This window comes from Panthera onca, chromosome F2 (genome assembly GCF_046562875.1).
Source record: "Panthera onca isolate mPanOnc1 chromosome F2, mPanOnc1 haplotype 2, whole genome shotgun sequence".
NCBI classification, from domain to species: domain Eukaryota; kingdom Metazoa; phylum Chordata; class Mammalia; order Carnivora; family Felidae; genus Panthera; species Panthera onca.
In genome coordinates this window covers 5,782,776-5,806,368 of record NC_138356.1, presented here as the reverse complement: position 1 = coordinate 5,806,368, position 23,593 = coordinate 5,782,776, and the positions used below count along the sequence as shown (strand labels likewise).

The 23,593-nt window shown below is 38.6% G+C and overlaps 1 protein-coding gene across 2 annotated transcripts in view; it reads left to right on the top strand.

The window, feature by feature from the left end:
• Positions 1-22,352, top strand: part of RB1CC1 (RB1 inducible coiled-coil 1) — a 91,148-nt gene extending 68,796 nt beyond the window's left edge. The window contains exons 16-24 of one of the 2 annotated variants that reach the window (XM_060610525.3): positions 1,991-2,156; positions 4,886-4,994; positions 5,095-5,335; positions 12,025-12,079; positions 13,189-13,236; positions 15,533-15,591; positions 17,738-17,865; positions 20,225-20,295; positions 21,094-22,352. In XM_060610525.3, the coding sequence (XP_060466508.2) occupies positions 1,991-2,156; positions 4,886-4,994; positions 5,095-5,335; positions 12,025-12,079; positions 13,189-13,236; positions 15,533-15,591; positions 17,738-17,865; positions 20,225-20,295; positions 21,094-21,171 (955 nt within the window). In that variant the 3' untranslated portion in view covers positions 21,172-22,352. Of the gene's footprint in view, positions 1-1,990; positions 2,157-4,885; positions 4,995-5,094; positions 5,336-12,024; positions 12,080-13,188; positions 13,237-15,532; positions 15,592-17,737; positions 17,875-20,224; positions 20,296-21,093 lie in introns of both variants that reach the window. The other variant, XM_060610524.3, reaches the window with a different exon arrangement.
• The last annotated feature ends 1,241 nt before the right edge of the window (positions 22,353-23,593 follow it).

The window sequence follows — 23,593 nt, the reverse complement described above, 5'->3', positions numbered from 1 at the left end:
CGCCAATGGAAAGCCTTTCGCTGGCACCTGTAGGGTCTCTGGTCCTTGGGGAGGCAATACACCGTCTTCCGGAAGTACTTCGGCCAGGGCAACGTTCTCGCCCGGCGCGCCCTGGGGATCCCTGCACCGCGGCTGTCGCACGCTTCCAGAATCCTTTCTCATGCTGAACCTTCCCTCCTTTATACTTTGTTACTGTGTTCCAGTGTTCTGACCAATATCCTCACAGAAGTCTTTCACAAACCTGAATTTATATTTTATCATTCTCTCTCTAGATAAAATTCTTTAATGACTTTACATTGTACTTATAAAATCCCCAAGGTTTGGGGCCGTTGGGTGTCCAACTTCAGCTCAGGTCGTGATCTCGAATTTCATGAGTTCGATTCCCCCGTGGGGCTCTGTGCTGACGGCTCAGAGCCTGGAGCTGCTTCGGATTCTGTGTCTGCCTCTCTCTCTGCCCCTCCCCGGCTCCTGCTCTTTTTCTCTCTCTCAAAAAAAAAATTTTTTTTTTAATTAAAAACATAAAACATTTTATTAGACAAGCACTGTTGAAGTCAAGCTAATATGTAAACTCTGTGTATATTTAATCCTTAACACTTGGTATGTTGAGTCCACATTTATATTCTGTTTTCTCCGTAATCCTTTGTTTTACATAGCCTGTCAGGTTTCTTTCTGTGCTACAGTTTTTACCTTCCGTACCCCTTTGTCGTCTAGCCCTAAAGGAAAACTTTGAAAACAAATCTTTTACCTTATCCCTTTTTACTATATTACGGATTAAGTGTTTCCCCAGTTGAAGCCTTTCTGTAAACTAAGAAGTGTCAGACTTTGTTAGAAATATTATGTCTCTAACTTCATACTTCATGTTTGCTCATTTAAAACCATCTCTTAGGAGAAAATGGGGACCAAGTTCATATGAATTACTAGATTTTATCAGTAAATTTGGAAGTATGACTAAAAGAATCACAGTGAACAGTTTTTGTCTGATTGTCAATTGCTGTAGTATTAATTGTATAATAATTTTATAGATTATGAAATTACATCAGGAATAAGTAAGAGCAAACAATTTCAATATCCACATTGGTTGTAAAATGCCTCGTCATTCCAGAAACATTAAAGTGTCATTTGAAATTGTGTAAGTGTACATTTAAAGCAATGAGTTGATTTGGTCACCAAAATAGTGTGGGAATATTTGCTAAGATGGCAGCCTTTTTCCTGTGGTTTTAACATATTTGTGACTCCTTTGGTGGGATTAATTACCTGCTTCATGGGCAAAGGTTTTTGAGGTACAAGATTATTGGGTTGAAGACAGACAAAATTCACTTCTGTATCAGAAGTTACAGTGCTTACTAACTTGTGTTTGTGCTTTTTCTCTTCGCCTTTCCTCTTCTCTTCTCTCGGGTGCTTTGTCAGCAACCCGTCAGGGGTTAGCTAATTTCGAGGGAGATGAGTATGAATTAGGAATACGTGGATTTACTGTGAACATTTAAGCCCGCCTGTAGTTTTGGGTTATTTATTCATTAGCTAACAAAATGACCCAAAACCTGTTTTAGAAATTAAGGTCTTTTCAACGTACGTGATCTTCACGTATGGGTTTCTTTTTTCTTTCTCTTTTTTTTCTTTTTTTATCTGTGTCATGTACATTACAGTTGTAGGAATAGCAGAACTGAAATTTGAAACTGAGTTGAGACGCATATTGATTTTTATATTGAGAACATTCCCACTTACTGGTAGAAGCAGGTTATCCTGAATTTATCACACACGGTTATCATAGTCGTTCAGCCATGTTGGTGTCAGTATCTGGCACTTTCCCCTCTTACTTGCTTCCAGTTGGTAGATAAAAAGGGTGGAGGGTTACCCAGAAATATCTCCTAATTATTGTTAGGTTTAAGGAAGATACGTAGCCTTTCTGATGTCAGCGAATTGTGGCATTTGATATATTCACGATTATATGTTATTTTGGGGGGAAAGTTTAATACTTCATTTAATTTTCAAGTCTTGCCACTGAATCTACCAGAGAAGATTCTTCAAGCCTAGTCGCTGAACTTCAAGAAAAGCTTCAGGAAGAAAAAGCAAAGTTTCTAGAACAACTTGAAGAGCAAGAGAAAAGAAAGAATGAAGAAATGCAGAATGTTCGAACATCTCTGATTGCTGAACAACAGGTATGTTCCCCAACCCTCATTACATTTACTTTAGGTCTAAAGAAGCTAAATATAAATTAATGAATATAATTTTTTTGTGCAGCTAAGGGTGCCTCGTATCTTAGATGTGATTTTTCCAGCTTTGACCTTGATAATATTTATTAAATATCCTCATGATAAAAGCATTTTCAATTCCGATTAGTTTTAAGTGCTTATACGACTTCATATATAATGATTGAATTTTCCCCGAGCTCTAAAATTTTATTATTCTAAATTACATGCTAATCGGTACAGACTTCTTACACTTCCCTCATTCTTGTCCACATGACAGGCCAGTGGTAGATAATGGCGGGCTGTTGAACTTTGACGATTCACTTGTTAGTATTGATGACTACGGAGAGTGTAAAGCTCGTGAAGGACACAGGGGCCAGACCGCTAAGAAGTAGGGGGCCTGGTGAAGGAGCTTGTACTTCACCGCAGGCCTGGATGACGACGAGCAATTGGAGAGGAAATCAAGGGACCACAGTTTGATTTGTACTTAATAGGGATCGTCCGCTGGGACAGGGAGAAAGAGGGGAGAACTGCCAGACACGGGCACGGGGGGGGGGGGGGGGGCAGTGGGCGTCTGCAGTGACAGCTCGGGCCGGCGAGAAGAGTGACCTGGTTTTCTTACCCCGAGGGATGCGTTTCTGAAACGGTGACACATATATAGTTGGTACCCACATTCGTTCGATATATGTGGGTCTTTTCCCTTTTCTGAGATGGTATGATTACCTTCATGTCTTTTTAGAATTCAAGAAAGTCCAGTAGTTCAGAACCTGTAGTCACTTTACATTTTAAGTTTTAAGGCCTGGGGAAAGAAAGGAGAGCCTGAAAAGAAGGAAGGAGAATAACTAGAAAAAGAAAGAGTGCGGCTTTATGGAAGCCAATGAAATTTAAGTGTTCGCGAAGTAGCGACCAGTTTTAAGAATTACCAAGGAAGAGATCATTAATGATGTCTCTGTTTTTAAAAATCTGAGGTTGTACATTCCCTTGTATGATTCATTCGACATGAACTCTCACTCTCTTGCTATCTTTCTGTGTGCTCCTTTATGAGCGACACATAATTTTAGATTGCCCGAATTAGGTAGGGAATGAATTAACTGACAGAAATGTGTGTGCTATTATAAATATTTGTTGATTCTTTTTACATAAATAATACATAGAGAGATGGCTTAACAAAAGACATCATAAGTGCCCCTTTTGAGGCATCTTCATGTATGGTTTCTGGTTAACTCAGTGTTTAATGAATTCACTAATTTTGCTCTAAAAATGCCATATCCTTACTCTGTCTCCCAGTTTTTAGCGTTATTGGCAGTATGCATTAATTGAAGGATCCTGACTCTTAATTTTGGAATTGGAAATGCTGGGCAGATGGGAAGAGGCCTTTGCCATCCATCTATGGCTCTTAAGTTTTTAATGTTTATTTGGTTTTGAGAGACGAGACAGAGTGTGAGTGGGGGAGGCAGAGAGAGAGAGGAAGACACAGAATCTGAAGCAGGCTCCAGGCTCCGAGCTGTCAGCACAGAGCCCGATGCGGGGCTCGAACTCACAAGCCGTGAGATCATGACCTGAGCCGAAGTCGGACGCTCAACCGACTGAGCCACCAGGGCGCCCCTGTGGCTCTTAAGTTTAAAGAAGATCTTAATGGAGATTTTGCAAATGAAATTGTCGACCATTTGGTCATCTTTATAAAAGAAACTACAGTGAGAATTGCCACAGGGACTTTCGCGATCTGTGCAGGCACTTCAGTACATGGGCTTCATAGTAGGAAGGGGTTTTGGTTTTTTTCTAATTGTTTTTTTTTTTTAAAGAGAGCAAGTGTGTGTGCCTGGGAGAGGGGCAAAGGGAGAAAGAGTCTTAAGCAGGCTTCTTGCCCAGCTTGGAGCCTGATGCGGGGCTCAATCTCATGACTGTGAGATCATGACCTGAGCTGAAATCAAGAGTCAGACACTTAACCGACTGAATCACTCAGGCGCCCCGGAAAGTTTTTATAAAAGTCGAGGAAGAACAAGTCTAGTTATTATAAGCCAGATGTCCAGATAAAGAGATGGGATGATGTCATCTCTGTGAAACATTACTGTGGTAGTCAAGATTTAGCTAAAAACAAAAGGAAGATTCCAGAAGCAGGAAGATTATTAAAGAAGAAAAAGGGAGTGTATAACAACACTCGTTACCTCGTTTTCTTTCTTTCCCCCCAAATTTAAAATCATCTCTTCATGCTAAATTTCCTCTGACGATAAATAGGTAGACAGTCTGTAATGAGAAAATAGAATTCATTTGAAAGGTATTAAATTGGAACGTATCTTAATGTGGAACCAGGACAGTGCAGTGACACTGTATTTACAACAGTATAGCATTCTTACTTAAAAACAAACATCATTTTTGGGGCGCCTGGGTGGCTCACTTCGGTTAAGCATCTGATTCTTGGTTTCGGCTCAGGTCACGATCTCACGGATTTGTGGTTCGAGCCCCACATCAGGCTCTGCTCTGACAGTGCAGAGCCCGCTTGGGATTCTCTGTCTCCGTCCCTTTCTGCCCCTCAAACAAACAAACAAACCAACAAACCAGACATACATCATTTGTGAGCTGCACTATAGCTTCTCCACATACAGATGCACCACGCAAAACAAAAATATTGGCTAGTTTATTCCGCCCTGGGTGCTGTGTACGTGCAGATAATTTAAACAGTTGTCATTCTCTTGTTCCAGACCAACTTTAACACTGTTTTAACAAGAGAGAAAATGAGAAAAGAAAACATAATCAACGATCTTAATGATAAGCTGAAAAGTACAATGCAACAGCAAGAGCGAGATAAAGGTAAGTGACGTTTTGTCATGTATTTTCAACGCCTTTTAAGATTAAAACAGTCACATGAAATGTTTATAATGTGTGATTTCACCTTGGGGGGGGCCTCCAGATCTGATAGAGTCACTGTCTGAAGATCGAGCTCGATTGCTTGAGGAAAAGAAAAAACTGGAGGAAGAAGTCAGCAAGCTGCGCGGCGGCAGTTTTGTTCCCTCGCCGTACGTAGCCGCGGCCCCGGAACTTTACGGAGCATGCGCACCGGAACTCCCAGGCGAGCCAGAGCGGTCAGGCCCGGAAACGCAAGACGAAGGCAAAGCCGACTCGGCGATGGAGACCAGCACGATGTCTGTACAGTAAGTCCGTCCGGCTTCAGCTGCCCCAAGTAGGACAGGCTCTCCAAGCACCGGTGCACTTCCGTGAGCCAAGCGCCGAGGACAGGAAATACGTGTGGCGCTGCTGTGCCTGAAAGTCGTTGTGCCTTTTAGATCTTTGAGCCGCAAATCCGAGCAATACTTTAGTGTCGCTGACTGTGTGTGTATGTGAGTCGCTTTGGCCTCTTTTCATAGTTTACGGGTGCCCCAGACTTGTCGTGGGCTGCCCGCTGAAGGCTCCCTGCAGGAGTGTGAAGCTGTTCTTGTTCGCAGGAAGTGTTTAAACTCTGAGGTCCACTACCTAGGAGGAAGGGGCGTTACCATAGTAACGGATATATTGATTTTGGTGAGTGTGTGTTGGGCGGGGGAAGGCAGAGGAGTTCCTAAAGGGACTATCCTAATTAGAAGGCGTAAGCGACAGAAGGAAGTCCAGACACGGGAACAGTTAACCGGCCGATCGCAGCAAAACCTCTCAAGAAAAAAAAGTATCCAACTGAATTCTACATATGAGAAGCACCTGAAGAAAAATAGTAAGGGGAAAAGTGTGTAAATCATTCAAGGCAAAAGGGTTTTATAAGTTAAAGAAGAAGTTTCAGATTTAGAGAGGGCACGGTTTTACCTTAAGCAGTTGGTTGGTAACTTGTAGTTGCTTAAAAATGTAACTTCGATCAATTGTGTATGAATAGAAAGTGGATTAAATCTAGAACGAGAACTTTGTAGAGCCACAGTTATGGTAGGCCTTTTTCCTCTCGTGACACAATGAAGTAAAAATAATAAATAAATAAAGCAATAGAGAAACCGTTAAGGAAATTCACTACATACCAGATCACAAAACAAGTCTCAGAGTTCTAAATACTGAAGTAATTACAGCCACTAAGCATAAGCAGTTGAAAATTAGTAACGAAAGTAGTTTATCCATTTGCTAATTTGAATACCTATGTATACAACATAGGTATTGATAAGAAAATCGAAATTGAGTTATTAAGTCTAAACAAAAGTATCAAAAATGAGAGCTATAATCAAGGTGGTAACACTGGGACAATTATGTAATCTCAAGTACATGTATGAGAAAATGAAATTAATAAAAGTATGTAAACTATGATAAATAAAATATCAAGTAAAAAGAAGGTACAAATACGTGGAATGAATAGAACCATAACCACACGTATGGATTTAAAAATTACAGAGACTAAGATACAGGTGTAAAAAATCCCAAGGACAGTTTTAACATTTCAGATGGAATGGAGTCAAAGATGATCGTCATGACTCATTGGAGTATTTCAGGAATGCGATAAGTAAATTAAACATCAGGGTTCCTGGGGGGCTCAGTCAGGTAAGCATCTTCTGACTCTTGGTTTCGGTTCAGGTCATGATATCACGGTTTGTGAGTTTGAGCCCCATATTGGGCTCCGCACTGACAGTGTGGCACCTGCTTGGGATTCATTCATATTCATATTCATACTCATTCTCTCTCTCTCTCCCCTCCTCCCCACTGACATGCACATGTGCATGCACTCTCTCAAAAATAAAAGTCTTCAAAACTATTTAAAAAAAAAAAAGAAAACCCACGAGAAGATCATATTCAGTGGTGAAACACTGAATGCTTTCCCCTAAAAAATCAAGAGCAAGAAGATGGTCCACTTTGGCTGCTTGTATTCAGCATTGCACCTGAGGTTCTATAAAGGGCACTTAGGCAAGAAAAAGAAATTAAAGGCATCCAGGTTAGAAAGGAAGAAATAAAACTATCTCTATTTGTATATATAATATGATCTTGTATATTGACAGTCCCCAGAATCTCACTACAAATTTAAATACTTAAGAATAAATTTAACAGAAGTTGTTCAAGACATGTACACTGAAGGTTACAAAATATTATTGAATGAACTTGAAGACCTAAAAAGACATCCCATGTTCATTGATTGGAAGACTTAATCTTGGGATGCCTGGCTGGATCACTCAGTAGAGCATGCAACTCTTGATCTTGGGGTTGTGAGTTCAAGCCCCACGTTGAATGTAGAGATTACTTAAAAACAAAATCTTAAAAAAAAAAAAAAGACCTAATTTTGTTGAGGTAGCAATACTCTGTGATCTGCAGATTCAACACGGTTGTTGTTGAAATACACCTTTTTTGCAGAAGTGGACAGTGGGTCCTAAATTCATATGGAAATGCAACGAACTCAAAATAACCAAAACAGTCTTCAAAAAAAATGAAGTTGGAAACACACATGTCCTTATTTCAGAAATTAATACAAAACTATAGTAATAAGGATGTTGGTAGCTGATATATATGTGTGTAGTTATATGTATGTAGACATATATATAAACCATTGAAATAGAGTCTGGAAATAAGCCCTTAACTTTATAGTCTGTTGAACCTGAATCCTTGTATTATGGTGCCAGGACAATTCAATGGAGAAATGCTAGCTTTTTCAGTAAATGGTGCTAGGACAGGACAGGTGAATATCCACAAACAAAGAATGAAATTGGATCTCCTATTTACAAGACAGGGGAATCACAGAGTTAAGTGTAAAAGCTAAAATGAAATTAAATCTTCATGACCTTGTCTTAGGCATAGCCTCTTCCTACAAGAATTAACATTAGGGGTGCCTTGGTGGCTTAGTCGGTTAAGTGTCCCAACTCTTGGTTTGGGCTCTGGTAGTAATCCCAGTGTCATGGGATCGAACTCCATGTGGGGCTCCATGCTGAGGATGGAGCCTGCTTAAGAATTCTACACCCTCTTTCTTGCTCTCCCTCTACCCCTGCCCCCCAGCTCATGTGTGCTCACTCTGTCTCAAATAAAAAAATTTAAACAAAAAAAAAGAATTAACATTTAGAAGACACAATTACTGCTTTAGTCAGTTGCTTAAAATGTAAATGGGGAATTACCCAGAATAATTTAGAAGTCTACATTACTGCTAATACCAGACATAAAGAATTGTAAGAAACTACTATGTACAATCATTTACAACAAATTGGACAATCTAGAAGACACGGATACACTCCTAGAAACATACAACCGTCCAAGACTGAGTCATGAAGAAATAGAAAATCTTAACAGGCCAGTTAAGTAAGGAGATTGAATCTGTAAGCAAAAACCTCCCAGCAAAGAAAAGTCTGGGACCAGATGGCTTCACTGGTGAATTCTATCAAACATTTTTTTTAAAAGAAGAACTAATACCAACCTTCCTGAAACTCTTCTAAAACATAGAAGAGGAAAGAGCTCTACGGAACTCAATATATGAAGCCAGCATTACCCTGTTACCTGCATGACAGGGGAGCTACAAGAAAAATACAGGGCAGTATCCATAATGGACATAGATGCAGAAATGCTCAGCAATATATTAATAAACCAAGTTCTGCAATGTACGAAAGGGAATGTACACCAGGATCAAGTGGGATTTATTCCAGGGATACAAGGGTGGTTCAACCTCAGCAAACTGGTGCAATCTACCCCATCAACAAAACAAAGAATGGCCATCGTTTAATCATTTCAATAGATGAGGAAAAAGCACTTGACAGAATTTTCAACATCAATCCTTTCATGATAAAAACTCTTCACAAAGTGGGTGTAGAGTGAATGTACCCCAACATAATAAAGGCTGTATATGCGAAACACACAGTTAACATCATACTCAACAGCAGAAAGCTGAAAGTTTCTCTGTAAGATCTGGACAAAGCAAAGATACCTACTCTCGCCACTGCTTTTCACCATAGTGTGCTGGAAGTCCTAGCCAGAGCAATTAGGCAAGAAAAGGAAATAAAAAATACCCAAACAGGTAAGGAAGAAGTGAAATTATCTCTTTGTAGATGACATGATAATATGTAGAAACCCCTAAAAGACCACCAAAAACTGTTAGAACTAATCATAAGTTCAGGAAAGTTGCAGGACATGAGATCAGTAATGTTTTTATATGCTAACAATGAACTAACAAAGAGATTTGAGAAACTGTCCCATTTACAATTGCATCAAAAAGTAAAATACTTAGTAATAGATTTAACCAAGGAGGTGAAAGATTTGTACACTGAAAACTACAAGATGTTGGTGAAAGAAATTGAAGAAGACACAAATAAGTGGACAGAGATTTTGTGTTCATGGATTGGAAGAATTAAAATTATGAAAATGTCTTTACTAACCAAAGCAATCTGAAGATTCTTTGCAATCCCTATCAAAACTCCAGTAACACTTCTCACAGAAATGGAAAGGAGCAATCCCAAAATTCATACGGAACTACAGAAGGCCCTGAATAACCAAAGCGATCTTGAGCAAGAGGAACAAAGCTAGAGGTTTCACACTTTCTGACTTTCTGACAGGTTTCACACTGTATTACAGTGCTGTAGTCATCAAACAGGTGGCATAAGTAGATACAAAGCTGAATGGAATCGAATAGAGATGCCAGAAACAAATTCCTGCATATTAGGCAACTAAAATTTGACAAGGGAGTTTAGGAATGCCCAGTAGGGAAAGGATAGTGTCTTCAATAAATGGTGCTGGGAAAACTGGACGGCCACATGCAAAAAAATGAAACCGGATCCCTATGTTAACACCATACACAAAAATCACCTCAAAATGGATTAAAGACTTAAATAGAAGACCCAAAACTGTAAAACTCAGAGAAGAAAGTATAGGAGAGAAGCTCCTTGACATTGGCTTGGCAGTGGTGTGGGGGGTTTTCACTGGAAGCAAAGACAGCAAAAATAAACAAGTAGGACTACATCAAACTAAAAAGGTTCTGTACATCAACAAAATCAAAAGACAACTTATGGAGTGGAAGAAAATATTTGCAAATTATACATCTAATACATTGTTAATGCCTGAAATATATAAAGAACCCACACAACAGCAAAGAAACAACCCCAGTTAAAAAGTGGGCAAAAAATAGACCTTTTTCCAAAGAGGACGTACGGATGACCTACATGAAAAGGTACTCAGTGTCACCAATCATAAGGGAAATATAAATCAAAGCCACAAGATACCAGTCTCCTCGTATCTCTTAGGATGTCTGTTATTAAAGAGGCAGTGGGTAACAAGTGCTGGTGAGAATGTGGAGGAAAGAGAACTCTCATGAACTGTTTGTGGGAATGTAAACTGGTACAGCCAGTATAGAAAACAATATGGTGGTTCCTCAAGGAATTAAAAGTAGAGCTGCCGTATGATCCAGCTGTCTCTCAGCTCTGGGTACATCTATGCAAAAGAAATGAAGCCATTATCTCAAAAGCGATCTCTGTCCTCCCATGTTCACGGCAGCATTATTCACAGTAGCCAATACATGGGAACATCCTAAGTATCCCTTGATGGATGAATGGATTAAGAAAATGGTGAACAAAAATATTTCACGAATTATTATTCAGCCATGAGAAAGAAGGAGATTCTGCCCTTTGCAGTAGCATGGATGAACCTGGAGGCCAACATGCCAAATGAAATAAGCCAGCCAGAGAGAGACAAATAACGCATAGTATCCCTTATATGTAGAATCTTTAAATAAAAAGTCAAATTCATAGAGTAGAAAAGTGGTTGCCAGGAGCTGGGACTGGGGGGGGCAAGGTTGGATAAAGGTTGCAATCTTTCAGGTACAAGTTATAAGATGAACAAGACCTAAGGATGTAACATGGTCACGGTAAATGATAACACTGTGTTGTATAGTTGAAATTTGATAAGAGAGTAGAATTTCAGCATTCTCCCTGCCTTGCCAAAAAGGTAAGTGATGGAGGTGTTAGTTGACTCATTGAACTTATGTTTTCACAATGTGTATGTATATCACATCATCATATTTTACACTTTGAATGTCTCATAATTTATTTCCCAATTGTGCCTCCATAAAGAATTGTAATAAAAATACAACGTTCAAGCCTGTACCCTATTAGACATTTTTTTCTTTTCTAACTTTTGAGTGTTTTAGTGCGATGGGCAGATTTACGCATGGCAGAGAGATGAGCACATTTCTAGCCACTTAGTAGTACCACTGAAATCTTTATTGAGATCTGGTTTATTTTTTTGTGGGATAAAACTTTAAGTTCTGTCTGTAGCTTACTCATAGATGTATTGTGTTTTATTTCTAGTTTTAATGGTGAAGCCACCCAGGAAATACCACTTTATTGGTACCACACATTAACCCACACGTAGGAAGAGGAGCGCTTCTTCCTCTCTGGGGGAAAACTTCAGATTCAAAAGACATGGCCTCTAGAAAAATGCATGCACAAAGTTTTGCTTATAATTTCAAAAGGTTTGTCGATCTGGATTCAAGACCTCCAGTACAAAGAACATGTACCATTGAAATGTGTCCTAATTTAAACATTAAGGCTGCTTTTGAAAATGTAGTCCAGAGGCGCCTGGGTGGCTCAGTCAGTTGAGCATCCGACTTCAACTCAGGTCATGATCTCACTGTTCATGAGTTCGAGCCCTGCATCAGGCTCTATTCTGTCAGCTCAGAGCCTGGAGCCTGCTTCGGATTCTTTGTCTCCCTCTCTCTCTGCCCCTTCCCCGCTCGCACTCTGTCTCTCTCAAAAATAAATAAACATAAAAAAAAAAAATTAAAAAAAAAAAAAGAAAATGTAGTCCAAATCTTTAATTTTTAAAGTGCTCTGTAGTAATAGTTAAATTTCCAAATCTTATTGAAGAATGTAAAGTCCAGAATTTTAAAAGACTTAAACTAAAATAAATCATTCTCTTTTAGAGAAAATATCCATATGCTATCTGAAGAAAAACAGAGAATAATGCTGTTAGAACGAGTAAGTAAATTTCTTTCTTGAAATGCAGTGTTGACTGTGTTCGCGTTCGTTTTGGACGCTGTTACAAAATGTTTATATTGAAAACATACCAGGTTGTGTTTATAAAGTTAGATCTTTTAAAAAGTGGTTACTTTTGCGATTAATGTTTTGAGAAATCCTGTCATTTTTTTTATTCAGGTGGCTAAATATTTGGTAATAGTATTCCAGGTCTGTTATTTGTCATTTCTTCCCAGTAAATGAAGTCTATATCCGAAAAGAAGATTGGTGGTCTTTATAAAATGAATATAGGGAATAATGGTTTTATTCAATAACAGTTCAGAATGCAACAAAAGATTATAAATAGGAACCCTCATGTATTTATTTCAAAAATAAGGTAAGTATTTTCTAGAAGTGGGCAAAAATAGAGTATGAATAATGAGATAAGTTAGGGGTTTTGTTTTTTGTGTGGTTTTTTTTTTTGAGATTAATTGAAATTTTAAAAAAATGGCAATAAGGGGTTTCCTCTCAATTGTACTATCAGGTTATGTATAATTTTGATTCAGAGTTAACATATCCTTACTCATAGATCACTTTCATTCCTTGGGCTTTTAAGATTTTCAACATTTTCTCTTGCTCTTTTCAGGCTTAATCGTCCAGTAAGAATCCAAAGTCAGAATTCTATAACTTTGTGTTCTATCGTGCATTCTTATTAAAGGGTTGTGTGATCACCTTTGTGAAATTCAGCTGGGGTGTGTGTTATAACTACAGAATCCTCCTCTTAGGCCAGACCTGTTCCTATCCCCCGTCTGCTGTCTATCCCCTACAGAGTCTTCGGGAATAGCTCCCAGCTATTTACTGCACATTTACAAGTTCCACAAGTAATTCTAAAGCATATTAAACTTTGAGAACCCTCAGCTTAGGTAAATGTACCTAAAATTGTTCTAATTCTCTCTTAAGCCTGTAAATAATTAAAACAGTTGGAAAGGATCCATAAAAAAGAATATCCTCACTAACTTTTCATACTAGATCAGAACATTAATGTGAAGATGAAGGAAATTTGACAGTTAGGAAGTTTCAAGTAGAGAAGATACAAGGGATAAACCACAGGTCCCTTTTTTTTCCTCCTGCAGACATTACAATTGAAAGAAGAAGAAAACAAGCGGTTAAATCAAAGACTGGTAAGTTATTTTTCTTGGCCAATAGATGTTAACATTTCAAAATGTTTTGCATTACATTTCATTATAAATACCGTCAGCAACATGTTTGGCTCGATGAATTTATTTCTAGTAGTTTCATTGGGCCGTGTGGGTCATTAATGACTTGATTCTCAGAGAGGTGACCGTAGGTCAGAGGTGCCCTCCGTGGCAGTAGAACGGACGAAGCTGACTACCTTACTAATGTCACGTTAATATCAGTCAGCAAATTCAAGACCGTGTTTCCGGTGATTAATAAGCTATGATCACTTAGGATTCTGTAATTACATGTATTTGTAACATCAAGTTGGGATTCTTAAGTCAGTAACTCTTTATAGTTAGAAGTACTTTTTATAGGCCTTTTGGAAATTAACATATTCACTCTTAAGGGTGCGTAATTAATACATTATGTCCGTTCACTTTTTTTTTTAAACTGAACATGTTTGATCCTGACACTTTGCATGATACCCTGTATAATCTTCTGAATTAATCTTGGCTTTACGCTAACCTGCAAACATATTAACCAATTACTTGAACAGTTGTACAGTTGATCTTACTTGTTTTAATAAGGCAGTTACTTCATTTTGCAAGTTCTAATAATTGTAAGTTATGAGGAAATAGGAATAATCTTAAGGCGTGTGTTCAGTACTTTTGAAAAGTTTTGATACTGATTAGAATTGAGCTTTTTAAAAACAGTATCTTGTAGGGAAACATCTGCTTTTCTTTCCTATACCTTATTGAACAGCAAAAATTACATCTAAATTCTGTAGTCATTAGTCATATGGTCAATTAGTCTACAGTCATTATAGTCAATCATTAATTTATCACCAAGACAATCTTAAGTCTATTTGCTGTTTTTGTAAGTACAGCAAACCATTGTTCAAAAAGACTGAGAAGAGTTGCCTGTCTCAGACATCATTCAACATGCCGTTTGATGCAGTATTTCCAATAGATTTTAAGCCCTGTTTGGCAAGGGTTTTGTAGTCAGTCTTGTCTGTGTTCCTAGCACCTTCAGTAGTAACTGGTACACAGTTGATGCTTGGGAAGTGTTTATGAAAGAAGGAGTTTTGCCCTTCAGATCCAGAGGACCCCACTCCCACCCAGAGAGGTGTCTCAATGTTAAGGATACTCTCATGTCAATTTACAGCTGTTTTCACAGTGTTTTCTTAAATCTAAGACCTCATTTATAATAAATATATGAAAAACTTAAGCTTTTTAAAAAATCTAAATAAAATGTGGTCCAGAAAATGGATGGTCAAACTTGCCTTCACTGGCAGTATGTAGACCATTTGGATGATTTTGATACTAAATTGCTGTACTTTTAGGCCTTTCTGTTCATTATTTGTTATTGTTCTTTTTATTTTGTTTCAAGCACGAATGAGACCCTTCGTTATTCCAGATATGAAGTTCAGAGAGCAATGGAAGAAATTCTGAGAATCAGAATTAGACTTAATAAGAGAAATGCACTTGTCTGTCCTTGATTTGTGCTGCCCACTCTGCTTGGGAAGTGAAGGCATCTTCACCATCCTTTCTGGCCCTGAGACTGGGGGACACGTGCCCCGTGGGTCATGTGATGGTGTCAGAAATGGATTAAAGCCCGTTTGAAGAGCAAGCCGTCCCAGCTGGGCTAAGGCAACAGCGCGTCCGCTCGCGTGTCTCGTCCCATTTTGTTCATCATCAGGAGAGGAAATGGGTGACAGTCACACCTTTCCTCATTTAGCACTTGCTCAGAATTGTGGGTTTTTAAACTGAAGCTTCTCAGAAGTTGCCTTGGACGTCAGAGAGGGACTTTACCGACTCTGAGAACTTTGTTCTCCCACCCACTTTTCAGCCAGAGTAGCATTGTGTTTATTTGTTTTTCCAAGTTAGTGAGTCTTTGAGTAAGATTTTCCTGCAGAGTTTTTTGGTTTGTTCTTTTACCAGTAGATTTGAAACTGATGTGTTAGAATTGGCAAACTCTTCTCCAAAAATTGTTAATCTCTTTCCCTGTGATATTTTTAATATTAGCTATGGAATTACAAATAAAATATTCTATACGTAGTCTTTAATGCAGCCAAATTTGATTAAATAACATAAGTAAAAGTGTAGGTGAATTTGTCCACTGAAAATTATTGTTGAAGGAAAGGAATTACATTAATGAACCTTATGCTTGGACTCTTAAAAGCTGAGGCACAGATCTGAATGTGTGTGACATCGAGAGAAATTTTTGCAGCAAGGACCTAATAAATATATGTGGTGCTTTAATTGTGTAAATAGCTTTATGAACTGTCCATTTTTTTAGATGTCTCAGAGCATGTCTTCGGTATCCTCAAGGCATTCGGAAAAGATAGCTATTAGAGAGTAAGTATTTTATTTATATTTTCTCAAAGTTTTTCCTGTGAAAGAGAGTCACTGATTTAGATAGTATTGGATTGTTAATGGAAATATATTTCAGTGGCTGTAATCCTTCAGATTTCAGGTGCATTGAGCTGAGTGTTTTGTACTCATTGGTAGTAAAACATTTTCTATTAAAAGTAAAGGTTTTCTAAATTATTCTTGGAAACATTAGGATTACATTCAAAGCCATTCCTATTACAGCTTTAATTATCATTTGTACACAAATATTTCTGAAATCTTTTTGACTCCACTTTTCAGCTGATGCCACCTCTTTAAAAAAATTTTTTTTGCATTTATTTATTTTTGAGAGACAAAGACAGAGTACAAGTTGGGGAGGGGCAGGGAGAGAAGGAGACAGAATGTGAACCAGGCTCCAGGCCCCGAGCTGTCAGCACAGAGCCCGACGCGGGGCTCGAACTCACAAACCGTGAGATCGCTACCTGAGCCGAAGTCGGCCGCTCAACCGACTGAGGCCCCCAGGCACCCCCAATGCCACCGCTTCTAAATCCTGTTGATCACCTTAGTCTTTTTCATTTTAGATCGGAGAGTCATTTCAAATAGATTTTTTAAGTTACAGTGTTTCTGGTTTCTGTTTTTCAGACTTCACTGTAATTGATACACTACAGATTCATAATACACTATTAAATTTATCAGTTGAATAATTTCACAGACAGCCATCCTGTTCCACATTACCTCACAGTAATATATTGGGTTTTGACACAGGCTGTTGGAAAGGAGGGTCTCCGTAATAAGGTTTTTGAAAAGCATTGTTAACAGCTCACAAGCACTGGTTAGTCTTCTGTATTTTGTCTGTAATAGGTCTGTCAATGAAATTTTTGGTTGTCAGACGTCTGTGGTTACTGACCCTCATTAGAATCTTCTCTTTTCTCAGTGATTTCAAAGGGCTAAATGGTATCTGCTTTCATGTATCAGCTGTATGTCAAGTCAGATCCAGGGTTGGGCCTTTCAAAGATTAGAATGGGATGAGCTTTATGAAAAAGAAAAAACTGCCTGGGAGAGGTCCTATCTGCCTTTTTAAAGATGTTCTGGTGTTTAGCCAAAACAGTGCCTGCCACATCCTGTGAGGCGGGCATCGAGGATTTGTAGGATAAGCAATTAATGAATAAAAAACTGTTCTCTTTTAAAAGCTTTCCCAGTGATTCTGATGATTTATCAGGTGCAAGACCTACAGAATTAAATGATCATGGCAAGTGTGAAATCCAAGGTTAACTTTCCTTGTTTTTTTTTTTATTAAGTTTTTAAATTCGAATTCCTGTATAGTTAACGTACAGTGTCACATTAGTTCCGGGTGTGCAACATAGTATTTCAGCAACTGTGTACGTTACTCAGTTACTCAGGGCTCAACGTGATAAGTGTACTTACTCTTAATCCATCCCCCACCCCCCTCCCCTCCGGTAACCACTACTTCTGTTCACCATAGTACTGGAAGTCCTGGCCACAGCAGTCAGACAGCAAAACGAAATAAAAGGCATCCAGCTCTGCAAGGAAGACATATTACTTCCACTATTTGCAGATGAGATGATACTTCATCAAGAAAACCCTAAACCCTCCACTAAAACACTGCTAGACTGAGAGCGAAATTCAGTGAGGCCGCAAGATTAGCCTTCAAGGCCTGTTCATATTTTGAACATTTTGAAAACTGATTCTGAAGAGAGCATCACTTAGAGCCTTTGGGCAGCTACACCCCCTTCCTTCTTTCCTCGCTCCGTGTTTCAGGCGTCACCCCAAAGCAGTCATTTCCACCGACTTGTTTAAGCCTGATTAAGTACATGAACTGAACACTGCTGGGTTTTCTTTCAAACAGAAGAGCACTAGACCCAGAGACAGAAATAGCAGGTAGCACGTAGTGTGAGTGGAAGATAAAGGATAAACATCTTCTTCCTGTGACTAGATGACTGGGGGGGGGGGGGGTCTCCCCCGGGGGGGGTCTCCCCCCTCATCCAAGCATTTGTTTTGTTTTGTTTTTCTAAACAATAGGTAGTGTTTGATACTTGAATATAGGGCTGAACACTGCAGAATATATGCTTGAAGTTTTCAGAAGAGTGCGGCAGTGACTCTGCAGGCCAATAAATTACATTCCTTTCTTCAGTTTTCAGGTGGGAGATTTGGTGCTCATCATCCTAGACGAGCGCCATGACAATTACGTGTTGTTTACCGTTAGTCCAACCTTGTATTTCCTGCATTCGGAGTCTCTGCCTGCCCTGGATCTGAAACCAGGTGAGGGTGGTAAGTGTCACATCCGGAACCACGCTAGCGAAGCCGGAGCGCACGCAGTATGTCAGAGGTTTTCCCCTCCTGTCTAATCATAACAGAATTACATCACTCAGACGGAACTCTGCTTAATACGTTTTTGTTTCTGTTTTGTTTTTGTTTTGTTTCGTTTTTTCGTTTTGTTTTTGTCGTTGCTGTTTTATAAAATCTGCGTTATCCAGATTATTTTCCAGGATCTACTGACAATTCAAAAATAGAGTGGATTTAATGAGATTGGATGAGATATACCCTAGCAGAGGCAGAATTATATTGTCAAAATTCTCATACACATGCAGCCTATTTTAGCTTAGTACACACTCATTTGTCTATAAAGGCAGTAAAGACCAGTTTTAGAAAAAAAGTTCTCCGGTTGTAAAATGCCTTTTCTAGCCTGCTTATCATCTTACGTTCTTCCTTTTTTTTTTTTTTTTCATTAAACTTTTCAATACTTAGTGTTTTTTTTTGGTTTTTTAAAAAAAAATGTGTTAAAATATACTACATTACCGTGTCTATTATCTATTGCTTTGATCTTTAAAAGAGAATAGATACCTTGGGGTACTTAGCTTAAATAGGATTATTAAAGTACAGGAATATATGCCCATTACAATTGATGTGTCCGTGTGGAATGACTTACCGACATGGGCAAATACCAATTTTTGAATTAGGCCAGTGTCACACGATCACTCCATCATGGCTGTTGGTGATGGGTATACAGAAATGCGCATAGACTTGTACAGTTTTCGTAGAACCTTGAAAAATGAGAAGATAAGCTTACAACGTACTGATTTTGTGCCTTGAAAACAATGAACGACATTTTTTTTTCGATTTTCTGGGTTTTTTTTCATTTCTTTAAATTTTTTTATTTGAAAATGATTCTGAAATTTACCAAAAAGTTGCACAAGTACCAGCGTTTAAAAAAACAGAAAAAGACCTATAGACCTTTACAGATTCACCTGTTGTTAACATTTTGCCCCATTTGTTTTATTCTACATGTGTATGTCTAAATGTATAAATGCATAAATATACACAAACGTGTTTATTTTTGTTTCCAGAACTATAAGGGGCTAAGGTATATCATGGATCTTTAAAAATTTCAGTGTGCCTTTCCCAAGAATAGGAGAGTTAGTGTTTAAATCTAGGAAACACTTCCTGTGTACCCTTAGAGGTTACAGTGCACGTTACCACGTGAAGGGCTATCACAAGTCTTGGAGAAAAGAATTTAACAGTCTTACTTTACCAAGGAACTCTACCCTCCTGACCCCCACCCCACCCCCACTTTTTTAAAGAAATACAAAATACTAGAGTGTTTTTATGCCCTTGACAGTGGGACCCATTACTCCTCAGACATAAAACATAAGCATTCAGTTTTAGATCATTCTTTTCAGAAATCACGCATTATCTGTGAAGTGCTAAATTACTCTGTAGAGCATTTTCCATTTCTGATAGTTCATTCATGATATCCTTCATTTATATCCTGCCAAACTATGTTTAGGGAATAAAGATCAGATTTGTCTTCTCTTGGGAATCTCAGGCTTTAGCCTAAGCAGATCATTTATTGACCCAATACTTTGGAAATCAACTCTTTTATTAGCTTCTCTTTTAATGAATTTAAAAATGAAATGAGTACTCTCCCTTTCTTAGGTTGTCACACTTTGGCTCTTTGAGGATTAGCTTTTCATCCTGTCTCCTCCCTCATTTTCCGTCTCCCCCTGCATTTTCCGTCTCCCCTTCACACAAGCACCGCCCTTCCGGGCTTTGCTTCTTAACCCGTTAGCCCTTATGTTATTTATTGTGCACCAATCATGTTACCGCTGCCGTGCCAGGCGCTGTGCGGGACAGATGTGACACAGGCTCCTACCCTTGAGCACTGACGTTAAAAGCACCACCACCCCCCCACCACCCCCACAAAGGCAGTGCTTTGCTTTGAACCTAGAAGATAAATTTTGTCTGAAAAACTTTCAGAAATAGAAATGGCCATCTTCATTAGCATTTCGGTAGATGGCACTGTTGAGCTAACTTAGAATCCCTAGATTTATTTGTTCATGATTTGTACTTAGATTATTTGTAGTTCTTGAACTTTTATTAGTTCTGTGATTTGCTTTACCATCTATATTTAGTGAAGAAAGTTAAAATCAATGGCTGAAAAGTAAAATGATTCCATTTCTGTCTCAGAAAACATTTTGTTTTTTAGGGATTTCAGTTTTAAGAGTCTTACACCTTTTTTCACTTCTGAGAACTTTATTCGTCTGTTTTGATTCTGGCAGTTAATGTTTTCATGAGTAATTATAACTACTTTTAAAAAGAAACTCACACTTTCGTTCACTAGCTTCAGGTGCATCTCGAAGACCCTGGGTACTTGGAAAAGTAATGGAAAAGGAATACTGTCAAGCCAAAAAGGTAAAAACTACATCAGGTAATATAAACTAGGAACCATAAGGAAGATTCAGATTCACATACTCCTTTACACAGAAATTGTTCATAGGGCAGTGGTTGGCGTTTTAGCTCACTCGATCGAGTTAGGCCCAGTTAGGCCTTGAGTTCAAGGAGTGTGAGTACGAACCAGGAGTTTTATAAGGATTTGTTATTTCTCTTTAGAGAGTGGACATGGATAGGTGATTACCAACAACTCCTCAGGCTGTACGTGAAAACTACTACGCTCTTCTGTGACTATCCAGTTATTAGTGTTTTCGTGTGCGAAGAAAGAACACGTAGCGTAACTGATGACTGAGTGCATCCGTTTGTAGGCAGAGTTGTTGTTTTCTTATTTTCATATGCTATCCCCCGGGAAGGAAGATAACGTGAACTGTCTGATGGCTGAACACGTCCCTGACTGTAGTGTCAGCAGTGTCGACACCGTAGAGTCGGTGGAATGTACCGAACGGTTTGGGGCCTCTCTGCTCCAAAGCACTGATGGAACTTAAACTGTGTACTGACAGTTCTTCGGTACGAAATCGCGACCCGTGGCTCCGTTTGTACCGTATTGTTGGGCAACGATTACCAGCTCTTTCTTCCATCAATGTTAGTGGTTCCGTGTACTCTCAGCCTGGGGAGGGGCGGGTCTTGGGCGCTTTGGTAAAGACTTCTGCTCGCCCGTGCTCCCCAGCCCCCAGTACTCTCGCACTGAGCAGTACGATCGGACAGTACTGTGTAGTTTGGTTTTAACCATTGAAGTCATTCCTCTTCTTTTCTTCTTAGGCACAAAACCGATTCAAGGTTCCTCTGGGGACAAAGTTTTACAGAGTGAAAGCTGTGTCATGGAATAAGAAAGTATAACTTAAGGAAGAAATCAAACGTTCTGTGACAGCTGCCTGATCTGTCCTACAGTGCTTACTCCTCACTCCAAAAACAGCAGGCCGTCTTTTTATACGGAGGTCGCCGTGACAATACACTTCATTGGTGTATATCACTTCCTTTTTAACTGGCTACGTTTTAGGAACAATAAATTCATCAAAAGCCTTGGCCGACTTAAAATGGTTTTGTTTTTGGTTTTTTTACCCAGATAACTAGAAATGCGGACCAAAGTAGTTCATTTTCTCAAAGGGCATACCCTGCATTGTGGCTTACGGTGAGCCATATTAATTGCCTGTTACGTATACATTAGCTTGGACTTAGATAGTAAATGTTAGCTCTTATTACCAGCATTTGTCCTTTTGTGAAATCAATATCAGAAAACTTGCACTCTGAAACACATTCTTTATAAAATGTATAAATTCTTCAGAACTATTTAAAGGGGAGTGTTACTGCATGCAGATAATCATAACTTTGAGTTTGCGTCTGTAGATTACTAAAGCAAATTGTTTCATTTATTTTTTTAAATGCCCTTTGATGTTTCAAAATAAAAACTTGTCATTTGATCGACTGATGTTAAGGCCAGCCATAATCAGCAGTCTTCAAAAGCACTTTGAACAGCGGCCACCTGGGTTCTACGGGGAAGCGTGTGTGCTCTTGACCGTTTCAAACGCGGCACTCAAAACCTTCCCGACCTCTTTTGATTTGGGTTGGAAATAATCCTGTTGATGAAATCGTAATCCATGGTTTGAGTTCAGAAAAAGCATATTCATTGTACATTAACCATTTAGAGGTCATTTAAATAACAAAATATTGTATTGTAAAAGACATGTAGAATTTTAAAACAATAAAGATTTGAACCTGTAAATGTGTGTGCCTTTTAAAGAAGGATGCATTTTTAATATATTCGAGTGATTGCTGGGAAGTGTGAAAAACTTGTTCTGTATCATATCGAAAGAGAAACTTGTTTATTACAAAAATGTTCTTTAACTATATACTGTGTAACAGGGTAAAACAGTGTTCTGTAGAATAGAATTGTGTAAACTCGATATTTAGACAAATTGCTACGGAGCAAAGGTATTTAAATGAGTTAGTTGAGTTGGAGGAGGCTTGTTTCAGGTTTGTTGCTAGAGAACGATAATAAAATGATTCTTTTTCAGAAAATATTTAATTTCTTCTTAAAAATAAGTTAAATATTTTTTTAAATATGTATATCTAATAGTACAGAAAATGGAATAAACACCATAGTGTATAGAAAACTGAATTTGACAACATATTAATGAATAAATGAACAAATGATTTCACATGTTTCTATTCAGTCCTTCCATGACCTCTCAGTGCAAAGAATACCAAAGCGGTAAACTGCCGTATCTCCAGAGCGGTTTTGTTAAGCAGATTTGGTTGGGTCTGAATGAATCTGCCAGGTGGACCATTTTGACTGACTGGGTGCCTTTCACACATAGAAATATGTGGTCGTTGTGCTGTGGAACCGCCGTGGCCCGACACGACGTGGAAGCCGTCATCTCATTGACGCTGCTCTTTCATGTTGGATTTTGTCGCTTATCGTTTTTCTTACATCCTGTTTTATAGCCATCCCATCGGTGTTCACATATCCCTTTATAAAGCACATGGAGAGAAAATGCAGTTTGCTTTGTTAAAAAGAGAAATGGAACCTGGCAAAACTCTTGGAGTTCTTCCCTCTGTATGGTTACGGTCAGTGTACTGAGCGTTTGGGCATCAGAACCCCCGAGTTCCATCTAGATCTAACCTTCACTTTGGGCGACGTGCATTAACTTTGAACCTCAGTTTTGTCCCTAGATGGTATGGTAGGACCTACCTCATAAGGTTATTTTGACGGTTAAGTGATGAAGTTAATAAACCTATAAAGTGCTATAAACAATTTGAAAAACATTAAGTATTCAGTAAACACTGGGTACTATAAAGATTTTTTGCATAATCAAAGCCTGTTACATTCATTACCCAATCTCTCATAGAAACGTAGCTTTATTACAAGAATCGTGCTTAAATCATTTTATTGCAAGTAAAACTTAAGCACACATGGATTATGTGGGTACTTTTACTGATGTTCGCAAAGATACCTCTGCGTATGCTAAGAACAGAAGGAGCAAAAATTACGTAAACTTTCATTTTTATTTTTTAAATTATCATGGCGTAAAACATGTCTATGCTTTCAAGACAGTGAACCCTCTCCCAAGCCCCTGTTCTGTTTCCCAGTTGTGTCACCTAGAGGTATACTTTGTAGCTTATAAGTGCCAAATAATACAACTACACTGCAATTATCTTGCTAAATCATTTATCGATTTACTTTCTTATATGACATTTTAGCTATTTCGTAAGAACGTTCTCTGCTGTTTTTCCAGTAATTTACTATGTTACTTTCCAGCTG